The sequence below is a fragment of the Pinus tabuliformis genome, chromosome 6 (assembly GCF_031772625.1).
Source record: "Pinus tabuliformis cultivar Carrire ecotype Pingquan chromosome 6, CPIR1, whole genome shotgun sequence".
NCBI classification, from domain to species: domain Eukaryota; kingdom Viridiplantae; phylum Streptophyta; class Pinopsida; order Pinales; family Pinaceae; genus Pinus; species Pinus tabuliformis.
Window position 1 is genome coordinate 886,975,587 of NC_142292.1, and position 26,284 is coordinate 887,001,870.

Here is a 26,284-nt window from a genome sequence, read left to right on the forward strand (position 1 = left end):
GCAAATTATACAAGAACTAATGTTGCTGGTAAAAAATATGGAGATCAATCAAACTAATTACACCAATGATGTGAGAATTTTATGCACCCACCTAGAAAAGCGTAATAGGGAGATAGAAGTCATGCAAAATCAGCATACTAAGGAAATTGAGGCCATGAAAACTAATCATGACACAGAAATTAGTTTTATGCAAAGCAAGTTATCAGGCTTAGAGGAAAAAATGACGACTATGCAAGCAAATCATAACGAAGAGATAAACTCTATGCAATATTGTTTAATGACCATAAAGGAAAAACATGATAAAGTAATAAAAGATATGGAAGCTAATCAGATATGTCTTCAAAAATAGTTATTGACCATGGAGGAAGATCATGCCAGGGAAATCAATGCTATGAAAGTTGAACATTCTAGCCAGATAAATGCCATTACAATACAGGAACATAAATTTCAACAACGGATTAAGGATGAGAGAAACCAAGAAACATCAATAGATCAGGAGCCTTCTCATTTGCCGCAACAAGCTCCATCTTATTATGAGGAGGTCATTGGTTCGATTGAAAGGTGGTTAATTGAAAGTGATCTAGATAAAATTAAAAACGATAAAGATCAAATGCAAGATGAAGAAAGACATGTCACACATATCTTACATACTTCATCTAAGAGCTTTGAAACAGAAAGTTCCACGTCATCAATAATACAGCCTACCAGGAAGAAAAAGCGCAAGAGGAAGAAAATGAGAAGAAGATTTGATGCATCAGACGGCCGCAAGCAGCTTGATTTTCGGATAGGAAAAAGTCCTACCATATGTAGAATTGGACATGGCACATCCGACAAGCAGCCGACAGATTTGCCTGAAAGCAGGCAAATGCTCAGTATACACTTTATTGAACACATCTGATGCCATGGGGCATCCCCTGTATTTCTAACCTTACTCCTTGTTTTTTCAGCATTTTCATTTCTATTTTAGGATTAGATTTACTTTTCATGTTACTAGATAGTTAATAAATGAAGAGCTTATATCTTTCCTATGCTTAACGTTATATGATGATTTTCGGATGGATGCTACTTATGTTTTGTTGTGTGTTGTGTGGATGCAGATTTTGGATTCTCACGTTCTTACAGTGCAGCAACATGTCCCCAAGTGGAGCTAGATGTTGACCACAACGTGTCAACTTCCCATAGCAGTACACCCCCTTTTCTTCGCAAAAGGGGTAGCGCTTGATTGACATGTTCCTGCCATTCGACAATCATCGTCAACTTGATCATACTATGTTGTAAACCCAGTCTGCATGTGTGAATTATAAATAATCTTATCAGATATGAGTCACGTATGTAAATTGCCTAGGTGGACCTAATTTTCTAGTGATAATCTACGTTCCAGAAGGTTTTTCGTCTCACCGATCCATGATCGGTAGAGTTTTCCTTCAGCCTAACCCCAAAGCCAGAATGAATTTTGTCATTAGAATCCTAGAGGAATCCTAGTGTGTTAATCTGCTAGATTATAGTTGTGTCGCAGAACTAGGTGGTTTATGAGGGTCTATGTCAAATGGGTTCTCCCCCTTGAGATGTAAAGTTGTAAAAATCATGATGTAAAGTGTCTTGAGGGTTAGAAAATGTTTTAATCCCCTCATAAGTCCTAGGTCCTAGGTGATTTTTCCAAAGGCTAAGTTCGAGGATCCATTTAAAAATAAATTAAAAATTAAAAAATAACTAAAAAAATAAAAATTTAAAAAATAAAAAATAAATTAAATTAAAAAATAAATAAAAACTTAAAAAATAATAAAATAATATTTTGAGTAAATAAATGCAAAATTTCAATTTTTAATGCATTAAAAATTCGACGGGTGAGATTAAGAGATATCTTGATCCTCATCGACGGTCGAGATCTTTTTGACGTGGATCACTCGAACTAGCTGTTGGGGATTTCTCCTTTAAATAGGGTGCTAGGGGTCATTTGAGATCAGATTAGATCTGAGAGTATGGTGCTACAGAAAGCTCTCTTGTAGTCATTTTTTGTGCTAATAAAGAAAGACTTTGGGGTTAAAAATCTTGTTGGTGTTACTCTTCTGAAAATGTTGTAAGATTGTTTTATTTTTCTGCATAATTTTTTTTTCAGCCATTGATGATAGCTTAATGAAGATTGATCTAGGCACAGGTATCTTGTCTGATCTTTGGGGTTTGAATGATAGTTTAGATTCTGAAATATAGTGGCAGGTATCTCCATTTGATCTGGGTTTCACTATTGTTTTTCTCCTCTCTGTTAATGGTTGATTTTAAGTTGTGCAAGAAATCCTTTTTTTTTAGATTACCGGGCATTAGGGGAAGTTCTCGGCTGAGCCAGCCAACTCCCGAATTGTGTTTTCTGAAAGAGCCAACCAGTTCTTGATCCTGGGCTAATCATTCGAAAAAAAAAAATTATGAATGCATGCAGGGTTTTCTGAAGCGTCTTACATTAAACTTATACTCTGAAAATATTACTGTGGATTATTGACAAATCTGGCTGATAAAGAGTCGAAAATCTGTAAATACTGTAAAAAAAAAATTAGCTGGGTTTTAGGGTTTTAGGTTTTTATCCTTGCGCATATTATTTTTGGGTGTCTTTTCATTAAAGGTTGCAGGGTTTTCTGTTGATTTCTGAGGGTTTATCCAAGCTGTTTTGCTGTCCAAGGGTTTCAATTTCAGTTGTTTTCAGATTTGGAGGGTTTTATTTGCAGGAAGAAAGTTCCCGAAGATTTTTTATGAACTGGGTAAAACCCTTGCTGCTTACCATACAGTCAGCTTCAAATCCAATCTACGTTTACTTCTCTACACTTCAGCATCTTTCAGCTCTCCCACGCTGCCATGTTTTCTCTCAATTTTTCAATGCAAGCCTGCAGCCACATAGCCAATTCGATTTTCTCTCGGGTCTAAAATAATGAATCACTTTTCTTTCCCTACGTATGACCTCGTATGGTTCTTTGTTGTCATTGCACCTGCAAGCATAGTGTATCATTCATTATTCGACCCGCAGCTCCCTCCATTAACATTTCCCTACAAACCTTGCCTTCCGCCATCAAAAAAAAAACGCCGTCAAACATCGTGGGCTTGCACCTGATTAACGCAAAAGCTATCGAGGCTTTGCGTGGATAACGTTTCTAGCTTTTTTGAAGAGCGCTGAATAATTTCTTCAAGACCTGCGTACTGTGTCGAAGAGCATTCCACCATTAAACGTTGCTGGAAGCTGCAAACTCGAGAATGTTCTCCATCCACCATCGAAGGAGCCTGCAAACGCACCGTAAGAAATCACATTTTATTTTTACGGGCCAGGTAATGCGTGAACTGTTATGCGCAAGTCTTTTCTTTGCCTGAAGAAATCGTTTTTTGGGTCCAACGTAAATACGATTTTAGGACTTTGGTGTTATTATAGTTTAGCATAAGTCTTTTCTTTGCGTTGAGCGGTAAGGTATTCTTGGCTTAGTTTTCGATTTCATTTTTTTTTTTTTCATGAACAGGTGCTAACGCAGGTTCCTTTTGTTTGTTTTAGGTTTATTAAAATTTAAATCAAAAAAAGAAAAAAATCGATTTTAAGTTTCTTCTTTATGTTTATTTGATTTAAGATAGCTTAGATGTAACTTTACGTTTAGTTATATTTTGATTAGATTTTATTCTAGTTTTTGTTTCATTTTAATTTTAAAGTCAAAAAAAAAAAACATAAAAATTCTTTAGGCTTTAAGCTTTAATTTAGATTTGATTTTTTTTAGTTTTAAATTAGATTTTTTTATTTTATTTTTTAGGCTTCCTTTTGAGTTTAAGAATTAAAATTTATAAAAAAATTTAAACTTTTAAAAAATCATAAAAAATTATAAAACTTCAAAAAAAAAATTCATTTTCCTATAGTTTAGATTTTGATTTAATATCATTTAGATTTTTTTTCATTTAGCTTTAAAAATTTGCTTTATCTGAAAAACATAAAAATATTTTGGAAATATTTTGCCAGATTCAGTCTTGGCTCGAGGATCTATCACGTTTTATCTTCTTGGCTCGGGGATCTATCACGTTTTATCTTTTCCGCTGAGGCTAAAATTTTGATGTGGAATTAATGTTTATCATTTTTTATGTGATTTATTATGCTTGAATGATCATGAATGTGATATATGGTTATAATTTTGTGGTTTTGTATCAAATTTTATCTTTTGAAGCTTTAAATCGCTGGAGTATCATTTAAGCATTTTCTCTCATTTGGTGAAGGTTAATCTTTGTTCGAGTTATTTGATGATAAATGATTGCTCTACATGGTTTACTTTTCTGCAGCATTTAGTAAGTAATCATTTAAACATTAACTTTATAAGGCACTGGTCTATTTATTTAACAAATAGATTTAGTGCTTGTTCCTTCGTGTCTCCCAACCCAACTGGTTCACAGTTGGTCATCCATTTCCCTACAGGGTCTACCCCCCTTAGCCGCGGGAGACAGGCTTAAACGGAGAGATCGGGGATAAGAGTGACAACCCCCGGTCTGAGCGTTGTCGTGACAATCTATGCGACAACAAGTGTCTAAGTCTAAACTTAGGAATTTAAAATAATTAAAGGGTCTTAATCAAATTGTGGGTGAAACTTCTATAAGAAGATGAGGATCAAGCCAAAATGATCTGAGCCATTGATTAGGATCTAATTTAGGTTGTTGGTTCTCAACATAAGGATTATAAGAGGAGGCTTGATGGACATTTGGAAGATACATCAAGTGGAGATCAGACGATCGAATTTCTAAAGCACAGCAGTTGCCAAAAGAGGAGTTCGAAGTGATCATTTGCAGTGAGGGTTAGGGATAGTATCCGGAGGGAAGTTTTTCCTGGGCCGGAGAGTACAAGGCAGAGAGCGCAGAACGATGTCCTGAGAGGCTGACGTTGGGCCACGCAAAGCTACGTTGTCGCAGTGCAAAGCCTAAGAGGGAGATTGAATTCCTACTAAGGAAATCGAGTTTCAGAAGTCGAGAGTTGAGGTGTGAGACTAGGAGACTGAGAGCTGAAGTTTCCAGCCAGCATAGGATCAGAAGAAGGGGCAACGCAGTCCCAACAAACGTGACGCAGAGACTGCGTGGGGTTGACGCAGTTCTGTGCAGAGGCTGACGCAAAGGCTCATTTCCAGCGATATCGGGCAGTGTCTTCCAATGACAGGGTGAGTGTGAAAATTCTATCACTACAACATCTGATTTACTTTGCCTACTTATTCTTCAGTAAGTTATTTATGAAATTCCTTCAATAAACATTAAAAATAAATTTTGCTGCAGATATCACATCGTAATACATAAACAAACACATGCACGAGAATCAAGACATCGACATAGATATTTTGGACAACAGTCCTCAAAAAACCCAAAGTGGAAAAACCGATGCAGCAAGGGAGGATTTTATTATTCAGAAATTCTTCAGTACAACAGGGTGTCAAATTGGCTTACCCACAGAGAGAAAAATTCACCAGCACTTCTCCCAGTCCCAGCGTCAGCTTGGCTAATCTTTGCATCGCTCCTAGACACTCTGCGTCAGCCCTTGGCCTCTCTACATCACCACATAGGCCTTTTAGTGACTACGCAATCACCTGCTGCCTCTGCGTCTGCCTGAAATGCTTTGCGCCTGCTTCTCCTCCCTCTGCGCTGGCCTCCAGTGGCTGATCCCGACTCTCTGTTCCGTACCTGCTGCCTCCCACTGCTCACCAGACCACTAGTTCGAATTTCTCAGCTAACCCCGCTCCAGAAATCGAACTAACTGGTCTCCCTCAATGTATCCTCCAACCGACCCTCAAGCCTCTTCTTATACTTTTCTCGTTGACAGAAAAACGACCGAGATTAAGTCCCTAATCAACGGCTAAGATTAACTCTGGATTTATCCATGACTTTTGGACCCTCCTAACACAGTTTTATATTAATTCACTTTAATATTTTATTTTCCCTAAGTCGGACTCCATTAAAAATATTAATTATTTTGATATCTCCCAAACTGCTTAGAATCTGCCCAAACCATTTATGGGTATTGGAGATCTCATGTGCTTTAGCCTCTCCACCAATTTTCATGGCTAGAGCACATCCCATGCTACCCTAAATCAACACTCCCTCTTAGTGAAGATTGTGCTCTAATAATACTCCACGCTAAGCATCACCCTGATCATCTGGCATCGGTCCCTGGGTCAATGCTAGGCCTGCTACCCAACATCCTCTGCACTACTGCATCATGTACTACTGCCCATGGCTCTGCCACTGCCATTGTTGCATCTATACGGCAGCTCCCTCTGCATTCGTGCTACTGCTGGCCCTTTTCTCCCAACACTGCATCTACGTTGCAACTCCCTCTGCATCTGTGCTGCTATCACTCCCATTTCTGCTACTGAAACGGGTTCTTTACCATCCCCATATTTTCCCTGAAGTAATCAAACTTTGTCCTTCCAAGGGCCTTGGTGAGGATGTCTACCACCTGTTCTCCTGTAGGAGTGTAGCTCAACTATACAGCTCCTCGTTGGACATAGTCTCTGACAAAGTGACATCGGATATCAATATGCTTTGACCTATCATGAAACACTGGATTCTCAAAGAGCTTGATGCAACCCTGATTATCGCACATGATCCTGGTCGCGTCCATATTCCTTCTGAATAGGTTCACAAGCAGTTTTCTAAGCCATATGGCCTCACATGAACCTGTGCTCACTACCATATATTCTGCCTCAGATGGGCTTAGAGCCACGGACTTCTGTTTCCTATTGCACCAAGAAGTCATTCCCGATCCAATGTTGAAACAATACCCAGAGGTACTTTTCCGATCCACTGAACTTCCTGCCCAATCTGCATCAATAAATCCACTCGATCTGATATCCTTACTGTTGGTGTACAAGAGTCCATAATCGACTGTTCCCTGTAAATACCTAAGAACGTGTTTGGCTGCTGCCCAATGCGCCCTCTTTGGTTCCACCATGAACTGACTGAGGATGTTGACAGCGTAGCAAATGTCTGGCCTGGTATTGACCAGATACATCAAGGACCCTATGAGCTACCTGTATAAGGTGGGATCAACATCCTTGTCTACTGATGCATCAATCTTCTTCCAATTGGTGAGGAGTAGCCATGGGTCTACACTGTTCCATCCTAAATCTTTTCAGGATTTTTGTAGCATCCCTCCCTTGCCCAAGGAAGATCTCTCCCTTTTGCTGCCAAACTTCCAACCCTAGGAAGTAATGCATACGTCCCAAATCCTTCATATCGAATTATGTGGCTAGATTCTTCTTGCAGTCCCCAATGAGCTTGGATGATCCTGTCAGAAAGAGATCATCCACATACAATACTAAGATTAGCGGCTCGTTCTCCACAACCAGATAGTAGAGATTCGTATCCGCATTACTCTTGACAAATCCCATCTTCTGCAAGTAGCCATTGATTCGACCATACCATGCTCTAGGTGCCTATTTCAGCCCATACAAGGCTTTCTTCAATCTACATACAAGAGACTTCTTCTCATGTGTCTCAAAGCTCGCTGGTTGTTCAATGTATACCTCTTCTTCTATTACCCCATTTAGAAACGCCATTTTGACATCCATCTAATGAATCTCTCACCCCATCTGAGCTGCAAAAGATATCACGGTCCTAATAGATGTATACCTGGCTACCGGGGCAAAGGTCTCCTTGTAGTCAATTCCTTCCTTTTGAGCATGCCCCTTAGCCACAAACTTGGCCTTGTATTTCTCAACACTCCTGTCTGCAACATATTTTATCTTGTAGATCCATCTCGAACCTACCACTAATCTGTCTTGAGGCCTTGGCACTACCTCCCAGACATCGTTCACCATTATGGAGTTGTACTCCTCTACCATCGCATCTAGACAAACCTGATGTTGAGCTGCCTCCTGGAAACTAGCAGCTCCCCATCCTGAGCTACTAATGCCTCATATCTATCTGGCTGTTTTTGCTCCCTCTTATTATTTCTTGGTGCACCGATGAAATCCTCTACATCTCGCAGAATCTGACGAAGTTCCCTGTTAGTTCTTCCTCTGCCAGTAGGTGCTTCTGTTAGCTCCTCCTCCTCATCCTGTGAATCTCCCTGACCCGAGGAAGAATTCTTTACTTCCGTTGGTTCAAGAGGCTTAACCAATGGCTCCTCTTTTGGCTGCTCCTCGGAAGGCATCTCATGAGATTTTCTGAAGGCCCTGTCCTCCATGAACTTTGCATCTCGTCGAACTACTACTTTCCTGCTCCGTGGAAGGTAGATTATGTATGCCTTAGCGTTCTCGCTATATCCCACCAGATATCCCTTTTCCGCAGTTTGATCCAACTTCTTCCTCTTTTCCTCGGGTATGTGGCAATATGCTAAATCCACAGGCACAAATATCCTAAAGTGACCGACTTCAGGCATCTTCCCAGTGAAAACTTTCTCTGGAATAATCTTGCCCAACACCGGATGAGGAGTCATGTTCTGAACATAGACTGTTGTGTTGCATACTTCTGCCCATAGGAATTTTGGCATATCCTGATCATACATCATGGTCCTAGTTGCTTCTACAATAGTCTTGTTCTTCCTTTCTGCTACTCCATTCTACTCTGGATTGTAGGGAGTTGTCCACTCTCTTCTGATGCCCTCCTGAGCACAAAACTTTTATTTTCTTTCTAGTCAGATTCTCCACCAGAGCCTTGAACTCTTTGAATCGATAGAAAACCCCGTCCTTGGTTTTCAGAAAATAAATCCAAGTTTTCCTTGAGTAGTCATCAATGAAGGTAAGGAAATACTCGGCACCACTGAGAGCTTTGACAAACATAGGTCCGCAGATATATGAGTGTATCAATCCTAATACACTCTTGGCCCTGTGTTTATTCCTAAGAAACGCTCCCTTGGCATATTTTTCTAGAGCACATCCTCTGCATACATCATCTCGTTCCATACTCGGATCTGGAACTCCTGTTACAGTGCTTCTGAGAATTCTCAGAGCTCCATGGTGCAAATGACCCATTCTTCTGTGCCATAGTTCGTTCAAGTCCTTGTCTCCATGGCTGCTTATTAGTGCCATTGGTGATTCTAGTTGTAATTTATACAACCTGTTACTTTTGATCCTGATCTGCACTTTCTTTTTCCAGCTCGATTGTTTAACATATACCTTCTCCTTGATGAAGTAGACGTCATAGCCCTTGCCTTGAAGTTCGACAAGGAAAGTAAGTTCATCCCCAATCCTAGTACACGCAACACATTTGTAGCACGGAACCGTTCTCCCAATTCTATTTGAAAACTATGGTACCCTTCCCTACTGGAGTACATTTTGCCTTGTTCCCTATGGTGATCTGAAAGTTCATCTTCTCTTCTCGATATTCTGAGAAACATTCCATGATTCTCGTCATATGCCAAGAAGCTCCACTGTCTATATACCATACTTCTGATGATGCAGAACTAGTCATAAAAGCCACTTCTTCTTCCAGCCTGGAAGCCAACATAGAGAAATCGAAGTCTCTATCTCTTGTGCAATCTTCTGAAAATCTGTGCGAGTCCTCTGACGTGGATGCCTCTGCATCATGGTCTCGACCCATAACTGATTTTCCCTTCCTATCTCCGATTACTTCCTCTGATACCATGTGAAAATTCTATCACTGCAACATCTGATTTACTTTGCCTACTTATTCTTCAATAAGTTATTTATGAAATTCCTTCAATAAACATTAAAAATAAATTTTGTTGCAGATATCACATCGTAATACAGAAACAAACACATGCACAAGAATCAACACATCGACACAAATATTTTGGACAACAGTAACCGGAAAAACCCAATGTGGGAAAACCGCTGCAGCAAGGGAGGATTTTATTATTCAACAATTCTTCAGTACAACAAGGTGCCAAACTGGCTTACCCACAAAGAGAAAAATTCTCCAGCACTTCTCCCAATCCCTGAGTCAGCTTGGCTAATCTTTGCGTCGCTCCCAGACACTCTGCGTCAACCCCTGCTTGACTACGTCAGCCCTGGGCCTCTCTACGTCACCCACACAGGCCCTCTTAGTGACTGTGCAATCACCTGTTGCCTCTTGTTAAGATTTGGAATGTTCTATGCTAGAGCAATTTCTTTAAATTTTCATAGTTAGCTATCACAACAGCATTAAGATAAACTGCAGATAGAACATAAATATAAAACACAGAAGACAAGCCAAGACAAGAGGACACAAGATATGGCACAAGCCAGAGACAAACCCCACAATGTGTGGGGAAACCCTTTGATCAAATCTTCTTTTATCTTCAAAGAAAGAGAGAGTACATTTACAACAGAAGTCAACACTTTGACTTGTCTAGATCTGAGCATAGATCATCTCCTATAACGATGAGATCAGTTGAAGACATTCTGCTTCAACTGATCCTCCAAGGTGACTCCTTCACCTATCATCATCCTGCATCAGGTTCTCAAGCTGCACCACTGCATACTGCACCATGCTGAACTTTATGTCCATGACCTCATTCATCATTATGCTGCCCTTTATGTCCATGTCATGTTCTAGCAGCATCATACAACCATCAAATAGCTTTAGATCTCAACAGTACAATGCATGACAACTTCATATATTATGGTAATAATCTGAGCCCACAAATACCCATACAAAATGCACACAGTCTTCCTATAGCAGCATAAACAATATCCTTGTTCTTCCAATGATACCCCAACAGGTTTTTAACTCAGCCTTCTAACAAGAAGAAACCACCCTCACTCAGTTGTAACAGGGATGCTCAAACAGTCCCTTAACCTTGTTGTATTATGGTTCCTTCTACTGAAGCTAGGGCACATGGTTGTACTGCAGTTTGAACAACAGATTTGGTCTCCTTCTTACCAGCGTATCAGGGCCTCCTTATTACAACGTATAGGGCTACTGATCAGTCCTTCATTTTCTGCGGATAAGATCTCTTCATAACAGCGGATAAGGCCTCTTCTTTTCCTGTGTATTCATGCCTCCTTTGCTGCATAAAACACTTGATGATTGTGGCCCTAGGGCACCCTTAAATGCTGCCAGCGTCTTACTTTCCTTTAGAACTGCTTGAGGGAGCCTTCTAGGACTGCGTATAACAGGTTGCACAATTGCGTGTTAGGATGGCTCCATTTGACTGTCTCCTTTGCATGAACAGGACTGTGCTGTATATGTATTAGGGCTTCTTCAATAGTGAATAGATTAGTTTCTTTTGACAGCGTGTAAGCCTCCACTTACTGCATTCTGGAAGCTTCCTTCACTACGTAGATGAGGGATGTTGATTTACCTTAAACCATGCTGCCAGCTCCTGCGTATATATATATATATATATATATATATATATATCTCCATTGTGGTGCCAGATCTAGGGCTTGTGTGCTAACAACGTTCCATGTATACCTGTACATGGATTCCAAAGACGAAACCCGAGTTCTGTTCCTGGAATCTCACTGTGATGCTCTGAAAGGCCCCAGCATAGTTGGATCAGCCTCGACAACATAACGATGGGCAGTGTCACTGCTCCCAAAAATATGCCAGATGTTGAACCTGGCCTGGGTTTGAGGCGATCGATCCTCAATTTACGGGAACCATCTTCGGCTGCGAGCTCGAGCAACAGAGTGGCGGCCCCCAGAGAAACGAGCACCAGGGACTCCCATAGCAAAGCAGAGGGTGCGAGAAACAGCACCCTGCCGATCACCAGTGCAACCACAAGCGCCTCTCCTCGACTCCCCATCTATTAGAATCTGGTCTTTTTGGCAAATTCGTGTGATTCAATTGAAGAGATAGCGGCATCGTTTGTGTTTTGCACCGAATAGATACAGGCCATTAAACTCTGTGAAGGATCGTTGCGTCCGTTGACTCGTTCTTGATTTCCCTCCGTCGGGATATGCTGACTCTGATGCGTATGGATAGAGTAACGTAGACTTTCCTTCAGTTTGACGACTGTGGCACCCTTGATAGTGTATAACAACGTTTTACCATGACCAGCGTTTTACCATGACTGCGTTGTACTGCGGCTAGGGCATTTTCATAAGGCCAACATATCACTCTTGGTGTATCACTCCTTCTCCAAAAACCCAAGACGTGGAGAGGAGGAGATCACTCAAGAATATGTGTTTTAAATGACATAAAATCCTCATCTATTTATACTAAAAATGTAGAGGTTGAATAGACACGTCGGTTGGGCTTCTAGAGCCTAGATATGTGCTGGTCGGCTTGATAATAATCACATAAACAAAATAAATTCATATCTCCATAAATACTTATCGGAATCGGATGATCTTTGGATCAATCCTACACCTCTCGACAAGAGGGATCCAATAAAAATATCAGCTGCCAGAAATAAGCCAACCCACATGGAGTTTGGCCCTAGTTGCCAATTTAACACCTCTGCGTCTGCCTGAAATGCTTTGCGTCTGCCTCTCCTGCCTCTGCGCTGGTCTCCAGTCACTGATCCCGACTCTCTGTTCCATACTTGCTACCTCCTACTGCTCACCAGACCACTAGTTATTTCTTAGCTAACCACGCTCTAGAAATTGAACTAACTCGTCTCCCTCAGTGTATCCTCCAACCGACCCTCAAGCCTCTTCTTATACTTTTCTTGTTGACAAATCAACGACCGAGATTAAGTCCCTAATCAACGGCTAAGATTAACTCTAGCTTTATCCATGACTTTTGGACCCTTCTAACACAGTTTTATATTAATTCACTTTAATATTTTATTTTCCCTAAGTTTAGACTTAGGGACTCCATTAAAAATATTAATTATTTTAATATCTCCCAAACTGCTTAGAATCTGCCCAAACCATTTATGGGTATTGGAGATCTCATGTGCTTTAGCCTCTCCACCAATTTTCATCGTTAGAGCAAATCCGATGCTACCCCAAATCAACAGTGAGATCATCTCACTATTTGTTTTGCCTAGTTTCTCTCTGTATCGGATATCCAATTGGGCATTCCCGCATTGGGTTTTTCCGAGGACTTTTGTACAAAAACAATGGTGTAATGTGTTGTGTATTTCTTTCTTGCCCAGTTTCTTGTTTCCGCTTATAATTTAATTGGTGAAGACTACAGTGTATTAGTTTGAGTGTTTACTATAGGAAACAGTGAATAATTTGTTCAGTAATTAACAAATAGAAGGAACTTAATCAGTTGTTGCAGTGGTGATTTGAGTATTTGAATTTTCACACTATGATGTCAAAGGTATGTTGTCACCCATTTGAAGCATCAATGGCAAAACATGTTTTTTATCAGAATGTATATAACATGTGAAGGTCGTTGCAGTTTGGTTTTTCTGTATCATGTTAGATTGTTAATGGCTTTCTTGGGTTATCCTTTAAGTCTTCTCCATTTCTTGTATGTTTTATTGGTTAAAATGGCCTCAACGTACCACAAGTGGCAAAATCACTACTATCTCATTCACCATGGTTTGGTTGCAATATTGGTTAAATTTCAGTTGGGCAAGCTAGGGTTACAGAGGGCGTCTTTCCTGTCGAAAAATGGTTTCGTTGATAAACCCCAACCTAAGCAATATAGTCCATAGGTGTTTTCTGTTGAAAAGTGTGCAACAAGAAATGCTTGTTGAGAGTGCAACAAGATGATGGAGCTTAGTGAAAAGAGTCGCCTTCACTAAGTGGGCTCGCAGGCTATTTTTGGCGCAAGTCTATTTTTAGACTATGTCTATTTTTAGACATATGGATCATGTCAATGGATTGCAAGTTGCTGTCTATGGATGATTGGTCAAGTTGGGAAAAATAGATGGACTTCTATTTTTTATGAAAGTGTGAGTGATCAAAGTCTATTTTTAGACTGGCTGTCAAAAATAGAAAAGTCAAATATTATTGTCTCATAATAATATTTGGACTATAAACTTGATCTTATTCTCTTGGAGCACTTCAGTTTGAGCTACAGAGGTGGCACATGCAGCTGTCAGAAGGAAATACGCTTTTCTTATGAGTCAGTTGAGTTGTTGCATGCATGACTTCAGTTAGAACTCAATCAGTTGAGTTTGGTGGAGTTGATTGTGGAGTTGATGGAGTTGTGTTCAGTTTGACTTGGTTAAACTAGTTGTAGTTAGTCTAACTGCAGATAGACTAATGATGAGTTGTTAAACTAATTATTAACTCATGATGCAACTAATGAATACATCAGTTAACTCAGTTGCATGTCAGTGCATGTTCAGTTCAACAGGGACAGGTGGTAGAGAATCAGATTGCTATCAGTTGTGACTATAGTTGTGCACCAGATCTTGCACAATCAAGGGATTGAGTATGCCAATGAGTTTGCTCACGTATTTTCCCAGTATTGTAGCCTTTGCTCACGTCCAACAAAGTGTGAGTGATTATTTTGAGGTGAAATACGAGTTTGGGAAGCCATTCTCATCAGTTCTTGAGCAGGCATTGAGCAGTGGAGGCAAGCAAGCAGTGGAATAGATTTGGAGATCAAATCTGAGCTGTATTGTGTGTAACAGGTGGAGTTGGTACTGGATTGCTTGTGATAAGCATTGTACTTTGTAATGTTACATGATTCAATCAATATAATATACAGATAGTGTGGGGTTTTTAGCGAGATGCTTTCCCCGGGATACATACTGTGTTAATGAGTTTGATTGATGCTTCTATGTGTGCCTGTGAATGTTTCTACTTCTGTAAATTGATGATCAACGTAGAGAAGATTATGTATTATACATGTTTCGCTTATAATTGTATGATCAGGATAATCTCCATTGAATATGTGTTAAATTATTCAAAATTTCTACATGGTATCAGAGCTAGATAATTGTAGAAAAAGTTTCTACATGGTATCGGAGCTGCTTGATTTGTAGAAGAGATTTTTACAGGATATCAAGCGAGGATTGATCATCATATCTACTATTCAGAAAGTGTTTACATTCTATTTCTTCAGGCAGAGTCTGTAATCGAGCCAGGTAGCCTCTGGATTCATCCTTCCCTTGGAAGGTGAGATATCTAGTGAATGCCCATACAGTCGATCTCTGTACAAGAAATATTGTGTTCTCCTTGATGCAACTAATGAATACATCAGTTATCGGGTTTTCCTCCATTCTACCAAGTATTTGCCTTCCGCCAAGTTTAGACTGTGTTAAACTATATTTCTTTTAAACATATCCCGATTATCCCAATACACAGAAATAAAGATTTAATCGTGATAACACAAAGTTATATTATCAACCTCAAATTCTAAAGGCCAAACTGGAAATTAACAATACACAGAGATATTTCAAAGGAATCCAAACCTTTAGGATTTAACCTTTCATGCACAAAAGACACAGAGATACAGAGATATTCTGATTCTTTTACATTCTAATTCTCCATAACCAAAATCCAGCCAAATCCCCTTTCAATAGTTCAAAACTTACATAAATACTTTACATCCAACAATTTGATCCTCAATCAATGGATCGAATCTATCTAATCCTAGATAAATACCTAAACTGCTTGATATTCTCCTCGAGAATCTCAACTAAGTCTAAACTACTTGGATTAATTACAAAATCATTCAAATCCTATATTCTAGCTCAATTCCTATCTAGAAAACTTAGTAAATTGATAGCTAAAGGGTCCCACTCCTTTGCTTGTAAACTTTTTTTGGATTTTTTTGAATAAAATCGAGCCTTTTGTCTTTAAGCCTCATGCTCCTGCATCAGACTCCTAAGGACAAAATTCTTCATGGGCTCTTGTCCATGAGCTCTTCTACAGAACGACCCAACTTCTGTAGCATGGTTTCTATCACCCAGGTATCATCAAAAATTAGTTGATCTTTCCACTTGACCAAGTACTGAAAATACTCCTATCCCCTTGTTTTCTTAAACACTCTTTTATCCAATATCTTCTTTGGTTGCAATGCCTTCGTTGTAGGTAACTGTTTTACCCAATCCACCTCTTGTTCTTCCTTGTCTTCTGTTGTGTCATCTGCCTGTCCCTTTTCATACCTGTACAAATCAACAACATTGAAAATTGGAGATATTCCAATACCAGGGGGTAACTCAATTTCATATGCATTTGCAGAAAATTTCCTCAAAACTCTACATGGTCCAATCTTCTTGAATTTTAATTTGTTATACTCCCTTTTTGGAAATCTTTCCTTCCTTAAGTGTGCCAAGACCAAATCTCCAACCTCAAAATTTACTTCTCTCTTCTTCAAATATGCTTTGTTCTTGTACTTTGTGTTGCTGTCCTATAGCTGTTGTTTTACCTGTTCATGAACTGCTTGAATCTCTTGAAGCAAAATCTTCTCCTAGAGCACTCCTCATTTCAGCTTTACCTAAATCTCTCAATTCAGACACTCCTCTTGGGTGCATTCCATAAACTATATGGAATGGACTTTGCCCTGTACTCCTATTAGGAGAATCATTATAAGCATACTCAGCCTGTGCCAAAACTTGATCCCACTGTTTTGGATGTTCACCTGCAAGGCTTCTTAGAAGATTACCCAAGCTTTTGTTCACAACTTCAGTCTTCCCATCAGTCTGAGGATGATATGCAGAACTGAAACTCAGTTTAGTGCCAAGCTTCTTCCACAAAGTCCTCTAGAAATGACCAACAAATCTGGTATCTTTGTCTGAAACAATGCTCTTAGGTAACCCATGCAACCTTACAATTTCCTTAAAGAACAAGTTAGCAACATGAGTAGCATCACTGGTTTTGTAACATGGAATAAAATGTGTCGTTTTTTAAAATCTATCAACTACTACATAAATTGAATCATGTCCCCTTTGAGTTTTTGGTAAACCCAAAACAAAGTCCATACTTACCATATCCCAAGGCCTATCTGGAATAGGTAATGGAACATACAAACCTATGTTTTGGCTCCTTCCCTTTGCATACTGACAGACTTTACAATTCTTCACATACTTTTCTACTTCAGCTCTCATCTTCGACCAGAAATAAAACTGGTTCAACTGCTCATAAGTCTTGTCTGCACCAAAATGTCCTCCAAGTCCACCACTATGTTTCTCCTTGATCAAATTTTCTCTCATAGAACAATTTGGTATGCACAGCTGATTTCTTTTAAATAACAGTCCTTCTTGCACGAAATAATCCAACCACTTACTTCTGTCTAACAAAACAGGATTTCTACAAGCTTCAAATGCCTCTTTAAAATCTAGATCCTTCTCATATAACTCCTTAAGAAAATCAAACCCCAACACTTGAATTTGACTTTCTTGCACCAAAATGATTTTTCTACTTAAGGCATCTGCTACTTTGTTTGATTGACCAATTATATGTTTTAAGACAAAATTAAAACTTTGTAGGTATTCTACCCATTTTGCATGCTTCTGGTTAAGCTTTGGTTGTTGCATAATGTACTGTAATGCATGGTTCTGAATACAGTATGAACTCCTTAGACATCATGTAATGTCTCCACTTCTTCAAAGACTGCACCACTGCATAAAACTCCCTGTCATAAGAAGAATATTTCTTCTTTGACTCATTCAGTTTCTCACTGAAATAAGCTACAAGTCTGTCCTCTTGACTTAAAACAACTCCAATGGCTTCTCCACTGGCATCACACTTCACTTGGAAAGGTTTATTAAAATCAAGCAAAATCAAAATAGGTTTCTCAGTAATCTTTCTCTTCAACAGCGAGAAGTTCCTTTCTGCCTCAATAATCCATTTAAATGGTTGTCTGTCCTTCTTTATAGTATCAATAATAGAAGCATTGATCTTACTAAAATTCCTTGTGAATTTCCTATAAAAACTAGCAAGACCATGAAAACTTCTTACCTCAAAGACACTTTTTGGTGAAGGCCACTCCATGATTGCCTTGATCTTCTCTGGATCCATCTTTAACCTCAGCAGAAACAACAAAACCCAAATACACCAACTCCTCCTTCATGAATGAACATTTCTTTAAATTTAACAGTAATTTCTCTTGTTGTAGCCTCTGTAAGACATAATTCAGATGTCTCACATGTTCCTCTTTTGATCTGCTGTAAACTAATATATCATCCAGATATACTATTACAAATTTACCAATAAATTCTTTCAAAACTTCATTCATGAGTCTCATAAATGTACTAGGAGCATTTGACAACCCAAAAGGCATTACCATCCATTCATACAATCCTTCATTTGTCTTAAAAGCAGTTTTCCACTCATCCCCTTCTCTAATTCTGATTTGATGATAACCACTTTTTAAATCTAACTTTGTAAAATATCTTGCTCCACTCAAACAATCCATCAAATCTTCAATTCTAGGTAAAGGAAATTTGTACCTGATTGTTATCTTATTGATTGCTCTTGAATCAGTGCACATTCTCCAGCCTCCATCTTTCTTTGGGCTCAACACTATTGGCACTACACAAGGACTCAAACTCTCTCTAATCAGTCCCTTGTCTAACAGTTCCTAAACCTGTTTCCTGATTTCTTCATTCTCTGTGGGAGTCATTATGTAAGCTGCTTTATTAGGTAGATTTGCTCCTGGAATCAAATCTATATGATGGCTGATTTTTCTAATGGGTGGTAACTCATCAGGCAAATCATCTACAATGATATCACAATAACTGTCCAGCATCTCTTGAATTTCAATTGGTAAATCAGAAACTTTTGTGGAAGTTATTATTACCTTGGGTTTACAAACCAATGCAAAACTTACCTCATCTTCTTCCATCTGTTGCAAGTACTCCTTTCCACTCAGCAAAAGGGTCTTTGGATCAGGTTTCTTCGATGCATCCTCTTCTTCCATAGGCAGCAATGTATGATTGACACCATCTTTGCTAAATTTGTATGTGTTCTTCTTTCCATCATGCATAGCTCCTCTGTCATACTGCCAAGGCCTTCCTAGCAATATGTGGCACACATCCATAGGCATCACATCACACAGAATTTTGTCTCTGTATTTGCCCAACTGCAACTCCACTTCACACTGCTCATTCACTATCAACTGATATCCCTTTTGAAGCCATGACACCTTGTAAGGTGTTGGGTGTTTCTTTGTCTTCAATTTCAACTTCTCCACCACTTCTGTGGAGACCAAATTATCTGTACTACCACTATCAATTATCATCTGACAACACTTCCCTTGAACCTTGCACACAGTCCTGAACAAGGTTTTTCTCTGTGCTGGTTCAACAATTTCCTTAGCTGGCTTTAGTAAAACTTTGTTAACTACCAAAGACTCTCCTTTCTCTGGTACATTTTCTTCTTCTATTACCTTTGTTTCTTCCTCTTCAGTCTTAGCAACAATTGCATTCCTCTGATTCATTCCTAGGTTTTCTGGGCACTCATGGGCTCTGTGTCCCAACTTGTTATATCTGTAACATCTAACTTATCTTCCTCTGCCTCTGCCTCCTTTTCCTCTGGAAAAACTCCCTCTACCACTTGCATCACCTCCTGTGGGTGCATGCTGACTTGAGCTGCTGCTAGCTCCATCTCTAGGTGTTGTAGACCTTCCTCTACCACCTTGGCTTCCCCTTCCTCGGAAAGTACCTCTACTTCTGGCAGACTGCTTCCTAATGAATTTTTCTTAAGCCTTCAATACCATCCGATAAGCCTCTTCTACTGTTTTTGGAGACAATACACTTATCTCATCTTGGATTTCCATTCTGAGACCATTCACATATCTTGCAACCTTCTCATCTGTATCTTGGATTTGTCCTGCTCTTACACTCACTTTGTAGAATTCCTCTGTGTATTATTTTATTGTCATAGACCTTTGTTTAAGATTCTGCATCTGTCTAAATAATGTCTGCTGATAATCACTTGGAAAAAACTTACTTTTCAGTTTTGCCACCATTCTATTCCAATTCTTAATTGGTTGTTTACCAAGTCTTCTTCTTTCTGCCTGCACTCCATCCAGCAAACTTCACCTTCTTTCCTTCTTCTGTTTCTTCATAGTCAAAGAATTTCTCCATGTCATTAATCCAGTCTATCAATTCTTCAAGGCTTAAGCTTCCTATATATATTGAAACTTCAGGTCTGGGCTTGGATGTGGATCTCAATACTAACTCAGAGAATCTCATTTCAAGAGTTACATCTGCAGGTTCCTCTTCTTCTGCAGCTCCAACTTTAGGCTCACTAACATCTCCAGCATCTGCATCTCTTCCCATTTCCATTGCTTCCAATCTGGCTTGCATCTGTTGCATAGCTTCCAACACTTCAGCATTTGCAACTGGTCTTCCTCTTCTTCGACTACCACCTCTTCCTCCAACTCTGAAAGCCATGTTGGATTTCTTTTTTCTGATCCTTGAGATCCTGTTTAGTGTCAGTAGGCTGCTATGATACCACAAATGGTGGTCTAGTTGCAGGTGTAAGAGATAATCGTTCAAATCCTGAAACGATCTCCTTAAGCACAGGTGGAAGTTCCTCTTCTATTTCTCTTGGAGTTTCAGTCATCCGCCTCCAAACTTAGATATTCTACTAAAACAGCCAAATTGCTAAATTTACCCGGAAAATAGCAAAACTCCACTTATTGGAACCGAAAGAAAACAAAGCTCCAACTTATAATTTCTCGGGTCCGAAATCTGGATTAAACTACGTATACTTTTACCACGCGACCACTGTTGGATCGCGGCCTCCACAACAGATGGTTACGATCATCTGGACTTCAACAGAATTCAGCTACAGTTGAATTGCTTATCGGGTCTGAAAATTTTACTAACCACCGTTCACTTTCCACCCGATACCCGTTGGATCTCTCTCCTCTAACCGGACGGCCCAAATCAGCTGCACTATTAACCCAGTTTGATAAAATATCGCATCTAGTTTTGGGTTAAACCTCGACGTTGATTTGCACACGACTACCGTAGATCTAACGGTTCTGTCGATCGGACAGTTCTAGGCTTCTTTCTTAGGCTCTCTCGGCTTTTATCGGGTTTTCCTCCATTCTGCCAAGCATTTTTGCCTTCCGCCAAGTTTAGACTGTGTTAAACTATATTTCTTTTAAACATATCCCGATTATCCCAATACACAGAAATAAAGATTTAATCGTGATAACACAAAGTTATATTATCAACCTCGAATTCTAAAGGCCAAACTGGAAATTAACAATACACAAAAATATTTCGAAGGAATCCAAACCTCCGAAATTTAACCTTTCATGCATAAAAGACACAGAGATACAGAGATATTCTGATTATTTTACACTCTAATTCTCCATAATCAAAATCCAACTGAATCCCCTTTCAATAGTTCAAAACTTACATAAATACTTTACATCCAACAATCTAATCCTCAATCAATGGATCGAATCTATCTAATCCTAGATAAATACCTAAACTGCCTGATATTTTCCTCGAGAATCTCAACTAAGTTTGAACTACTTGGATTAATTACAAAATCATTCAAATCCTATATTCTAGCTCAATTCCTATCTAGAAAACTTTGTAAATTGACAGCGAAAGGATCCCACTACTTTGGTTGTAAACTTTTTTTGGATTTTTTTGAATAAAATGAAGCCTTTTGTCTTTAAGCCTCATGCTCCTGCATCAATGTGGCCCTTGTATCGAAGGGTCCCAATGAGAGACAGGAGCAGAAGAATATGAAGAAGGACCTATCTCAGGTCAAGCGCTTCAGGTTTGGCGATTTTTGCCACTACAGTACTCAATATCCTCCCAAGAAGACTTCACCAGGTTTGCAGCTATACCTCCAGGAGCAAGGTGGGGCGATATGGAGTTATAGTCCTAGAGCAGAGAAAAGGTTTGGGCAGGGTCCATTGAGGTGTCCTCCTCATGGATCATTACCTTGCTACAAGGCCCCACAGTATTCAGTAGCAGGATGGATCAGTGTGAGTTGATGCAATCAGATTCTAAAGTGACAGTTGCAAACTGGTAGCACTCAAGTGCTGAGGAGTGCAGTGCAGTGTTGATAGCAGAGCAGGAGGCTCAGCAGCAGAGTCAACAACAACGCAGACTCCTTAGTGGACAGTGCAAGTACTAGTAGCAGTCAGAGGCTCACGAGACAGATGCAGCACAAAGACAGTTGATTCAGTATTTTGGATGCTTCTTAGTTGTAGTAGTTGCAATTGCAACAGCAAAAGATGAGAGGGAGTTGCAGTGCAGATGCAGAGTTGACATCAATATAACAGTGTCAACAGCAGCAGAGATGCAGCATCAGAGTTACGCAGTGGTTGGTGGGCAATGGCAGGTAGTCATAGTGGCCATACATCAGCAGCATACAGAGGGTGATACAGATACAGGGTGTTGTAGCATCAGTGCAGCACTAGAAGTCCTTCCTCGCTAAGAGAGAGTGTTAGTTTTTGTAGCATCAGAGGTGTTCTAGTCTCGAAACTTTGTGGAGAGGCTAAAACACAAGAGTTCTCCATAACCCAGAAATCATTTCTGGAAATTCCACCTAGAAGTGTCTCAATTAGATTATTAGCCTATTTTTAAATATTTCCTAAGTCTAAACTTAGGAAAAGGGGTTAATTAATCAGTATTAATTGAGAAAGGTGTGAATCATTTAGAAACTCGCACGGATCAATCCAGTAATAATCTCAGCCATCGATTATGTTTTAATCTTGGTCGTTGGAGTCCCAACTGAAGATTATAAGAAGAGGTCGATGGGTAGATGGAAAACATAAGCTTGAGATTGATTTCCTTGGGTAGTTCAATTTTCCAGAGAGAAGCAACAGTTGTCGGAAGAGTTTGAACCAGAGAAAAGAAGCAGAGGCAGAGAGGGGTAGGGACAGTAATCCGGAGGAAAATTTCCAAATCCAGAGAGGTAGCAGCAAGTGGCAGAAGTATTCCACGCAGAAGTTGTGGAAAAACTTCAGTGAGGAGTTTCAATTAGCTGGAGAGGAAGACAATTCAGCTTCCAGAGGCTGAGAAAGTCTTCCAAAGGCCCAAAGAGTCACTTCCAGCAACAGAGGCTAAACAGAGCCACATGTGCGAGAGGCAGCGCAAGGACTGCACAAAGGGCCTGTGCAGGGGTTTGGACGACCAGATTTTTTAGAGGAGCTAGTCCTGGGATTGCTTGTGGAGTGAGACAATTTTCTCTCTAACTACTTTTGTCATATAATTGCTAATTGGATAGTCAACTGGGCATCCATAGATTGTATTCGGATTATTTCACTGCTGCTTAATAATAAAAACTCTCACTTGTTGCACCAGTTTTCCCAAGTTGGGTTTTCCCAAGGACTTTTGTCCAAAAATAATTGTGTCTAATTTTTGTGTGTGTGTTAGTATTTTCTTAGATTCCAGTTTATCTTCCGCAGAATTTAATTTGGTGAAAATTGGAGTTGTGTATTATTCATTGTTTGTGTGGGCAAATAAAGTGTTAATTAATTTACAGTTAGAAGAATAATTTATAGTTGTTGCAATAGTTGAAATTTTCATAGTTAATGGTTGAAATTTTTCAAGTTTAATTGCTTAATGATTGGAATATTCTAAAGAAGTCAAAATTGTATCATTGGAAACAATTATCAGTTTGAAAAATTGTTCTGCTTTCGCTGCTACTAGAAAATCAAAATGGATGGACCTTTTTGGATTTAATTACCTCGACTTTCGTTTTGCCAGTATTTAAAGCCATATCCATCTTGGAGCAGAAATCTTGGAGGATTCTTAGTTTCCTGCCAAGATAGTAATGGTTCCTTACCAAAATAAAAATATCATCAGCATAAAGGAGAAGAGTATGACCATACTAGTGAGCGTGGGGCCAACACAGACTGCATCTTCCAAACACTCTTTTAACTTATCAATGTATATGCCAAAAAGGGTAGGGGATAAAGGACACCATTGGTTGACTCCAATATTGCATATAATTTCCTCCAACCAACCCTCAGTGGTCTTAAGCTTGGCAATAACATTCCCGTACAGCCTTGTTACAGCAACCCTCAACTCGACATGAACCATTATCTCTTCTAGCCTCTTCCATATCTTTGTTCTAGGAATGGTGTCAAAAGCTTTTCTAAAGTCAACAAAACAATAGCAGAGATCAGTTCCCAAGAAGAGCACTCTCCCAAAATTCATCAAATACATCTGCCAGCTGGAAATTTTTCATCCACTGCCCAGCTAACTCCTAAAAGTGGCTCGAATAGACATTATCACAGTGTGAAATGGTTATGTTGATGGTTATGGTTAGAACAACATGCCAGCTATATGGATTTGTACTAGGGCAGGCTTGTACTGCTTAAAAGTGATTCTAATATACTAGCTCTCTTTGACATTCATTCCAAAAACAGATCCTTAACAAGACCAGGAAAATTATTTCCCTTTCTTTAGCAGCAGAACAAAGAGGATGGGAGAATCCTTTTGGAGAACAAGGAAGCCTTCTCCATACCAAAACAATTAACAATTTGGGAGTCGGGGAATTAAGCATTTTGGCCTTTTCTCCAAGGCACTAACAAGCAAAGAGTGCATCGAATCTTATGACAGAAAATGGGATGTGGAAGGGAATTTTGAAGAGGAAATATATATCCCCTGTTAATGTGGAAGATTGGATCATATTGCCAGCAAATAAGTCATGTGATGGTTCCATCTTTTGGTAAGTTGTTATAACATCCTTTGATCTCAGTGAGAATTTTTTGTGTTGGAGAGTTGAAAATGGTACCAAGGTGAGATTAGGAAATGAAGAATAGTTAGACAAGGATCGGAAGTACAGAATACCCATTGAACTAAACAATGAACTAGCCGAAAAGAATTATCACACTCAAGTAGAAGTATCAGTCCCCTTGGCACACTCATTACTAGACTCGGTTGGTCTGGATGGATTAGACATGGATTTACGCGTGGACGAATCAGGCATGTGAAGAGAGTTCGATGAAATTTGAACCTTTTTGAAAAACTAGCCATACCCGATGACAGCGCCTAAAACCTAGCAGCTGGTATCAGAAGTTCGCTTTGTCACGTCAATAGCTGGCGATGTACTTCAAAGAAATTTATTTATATTTAATTTAACATGCTCCTGCTGTTTGCCCCAAGGGATTAGGATTGGGACTACCGATGCGAAGCGACGAGTTTTCCCCTATAGGTCAAGGTTTATTTCTCATGACTACCTAAGGTAGTTGAAGGACACCTGGATTTAACAGTTGAACTTACGGTTGGACTGGGAGGTCAGGATCTCCGTGTACATGTCACAAACCCAAGCCCACTTCATGTTGTCATTGAGGCCTGCCAATTCTTAGGTAAAATGTTTTGTGATCAAGAGGTGAAATCAAAGCACTTTCACAGCTGAGACACCCAAATTTACTGCATAACAGGTTCAAATCCCACGAAGATATGTTCTAGCGTTAATGCCCAAGGTACAGCTCAAGTAATCGAGGGCAAGTAAAATTTGTTCGTAACAGTCAAAAACCTGCCCAGAGCTACATGAAAAGCTTTAAATAACCCTATGTAACAGCGTCATTATGATTTCAAACCAAAGAATTGCCAAAATTGAATAACAAATACATGTTTTTAATTTGTACCTCGGGCTCATAACGATGTGCAGACCATTAATTTCAAGCGTGAGAACTGGATTACGCCACGGCATGAATGTAATGTGCACGGATCCAACTGTGGCAGACTTTATTAACAGACTACTCGACTGCAAAAAAGCTTCGTTTAGAGCAGAGACATTCAATTCCGAAGCACCTAAAACACCCTCGCATTTGAAGAAGCCCAACTCAAACTTCAGGGCAGCTTCAGGATCAGGTCGTAGCCATGGGCTCAGCAAAGACGATACCCGCCGCAGCAATGCCTCCTTGACCACCATTACTTTCACTTCAAATTTCAATACTGTCACTCAAACACTCAAGGTCTGCAGTACAAATTTAGGATATGAAGATTAAAATTGACGAATTCTCCTTCTGTGATCCGCAGCATGATGTCTTTCAACCCGTACTGCGAAGTGCCACCGCCATTAACGCTTTCTACAAACCATTTGGCGAGCATACCAGGAGGGAATCAGATAAAGATTCCACGTGTCCTTTCACCTATCAAAATATTTATCATAGCTATCAAATTTAATAGGAAAAATTCTATAATGTTTATGGTGATTGATATAATCTTTGTTCATATAGTTTCCAGATCTGGTTTAAATATTATTTTGTTTTTTTAATTTAATTTTTGTTTTTATATAATTTTATTAAATTAAAATGTTTTAATTTATAATTTTATTTTATTTTTATGTAATTTTACTCAGTTGAAATGTTTAGATAACATAATATTATTGGACATTATAACAACTCTTCCATACTGAGATGGAGAGTGCCTTTTGGCCCAACATTGTAATAAAATAAAATTTTAAAAAAAATGTTTATAAAATATTTTGATTGTAAAATGAGAGATGAATTTTGGACATGTGGTATTGATGAGTCATGATATTGGTCCATGGTATGGTATGGTTAATAATATCCATGGTAAAGTGGAGTGAGGATTTATGGTTAAAAGTCTTGTTCATTG

At 39.3% G+C, this 26,284-nt stretch overlaps 1 protein-coding gene across 4 annotated transcripts in view; it reads right to left on the reverse strand.

Annotated features, from left to right (window-relative positions):
• LOC149261751 (vacuolar protein sorting-associated protein, putative (DUF1162)) overlaps positions 1–25,778 on the reverse strand; it is a 528,477-nt gene extending 502,699 nt beyond the window's left edge. For 2 of the 4 annotated variants that reach the window (XM_089422755.1, XM_089422751.1), the window contains exon 1: positions 25,309–25,763. In XM_089422755.1, coding sequence (XP_089278881.1) covers positions 25,309–25,595 — 287 coding nt within the window. In that variant the 5' untranslated portion in view covers positions 25,596–25,763. Of the gene's footprint in view, positions 1–25,308 lie in introns of all 4 variants that reach the window. The other 2 variants (XM_089422743.1, XM_089422761.1) reach the window with 2 other exon arrangements.
• Between the last annotated feature and the right edge of the window lie 506 nt (positions 25,779–26,284).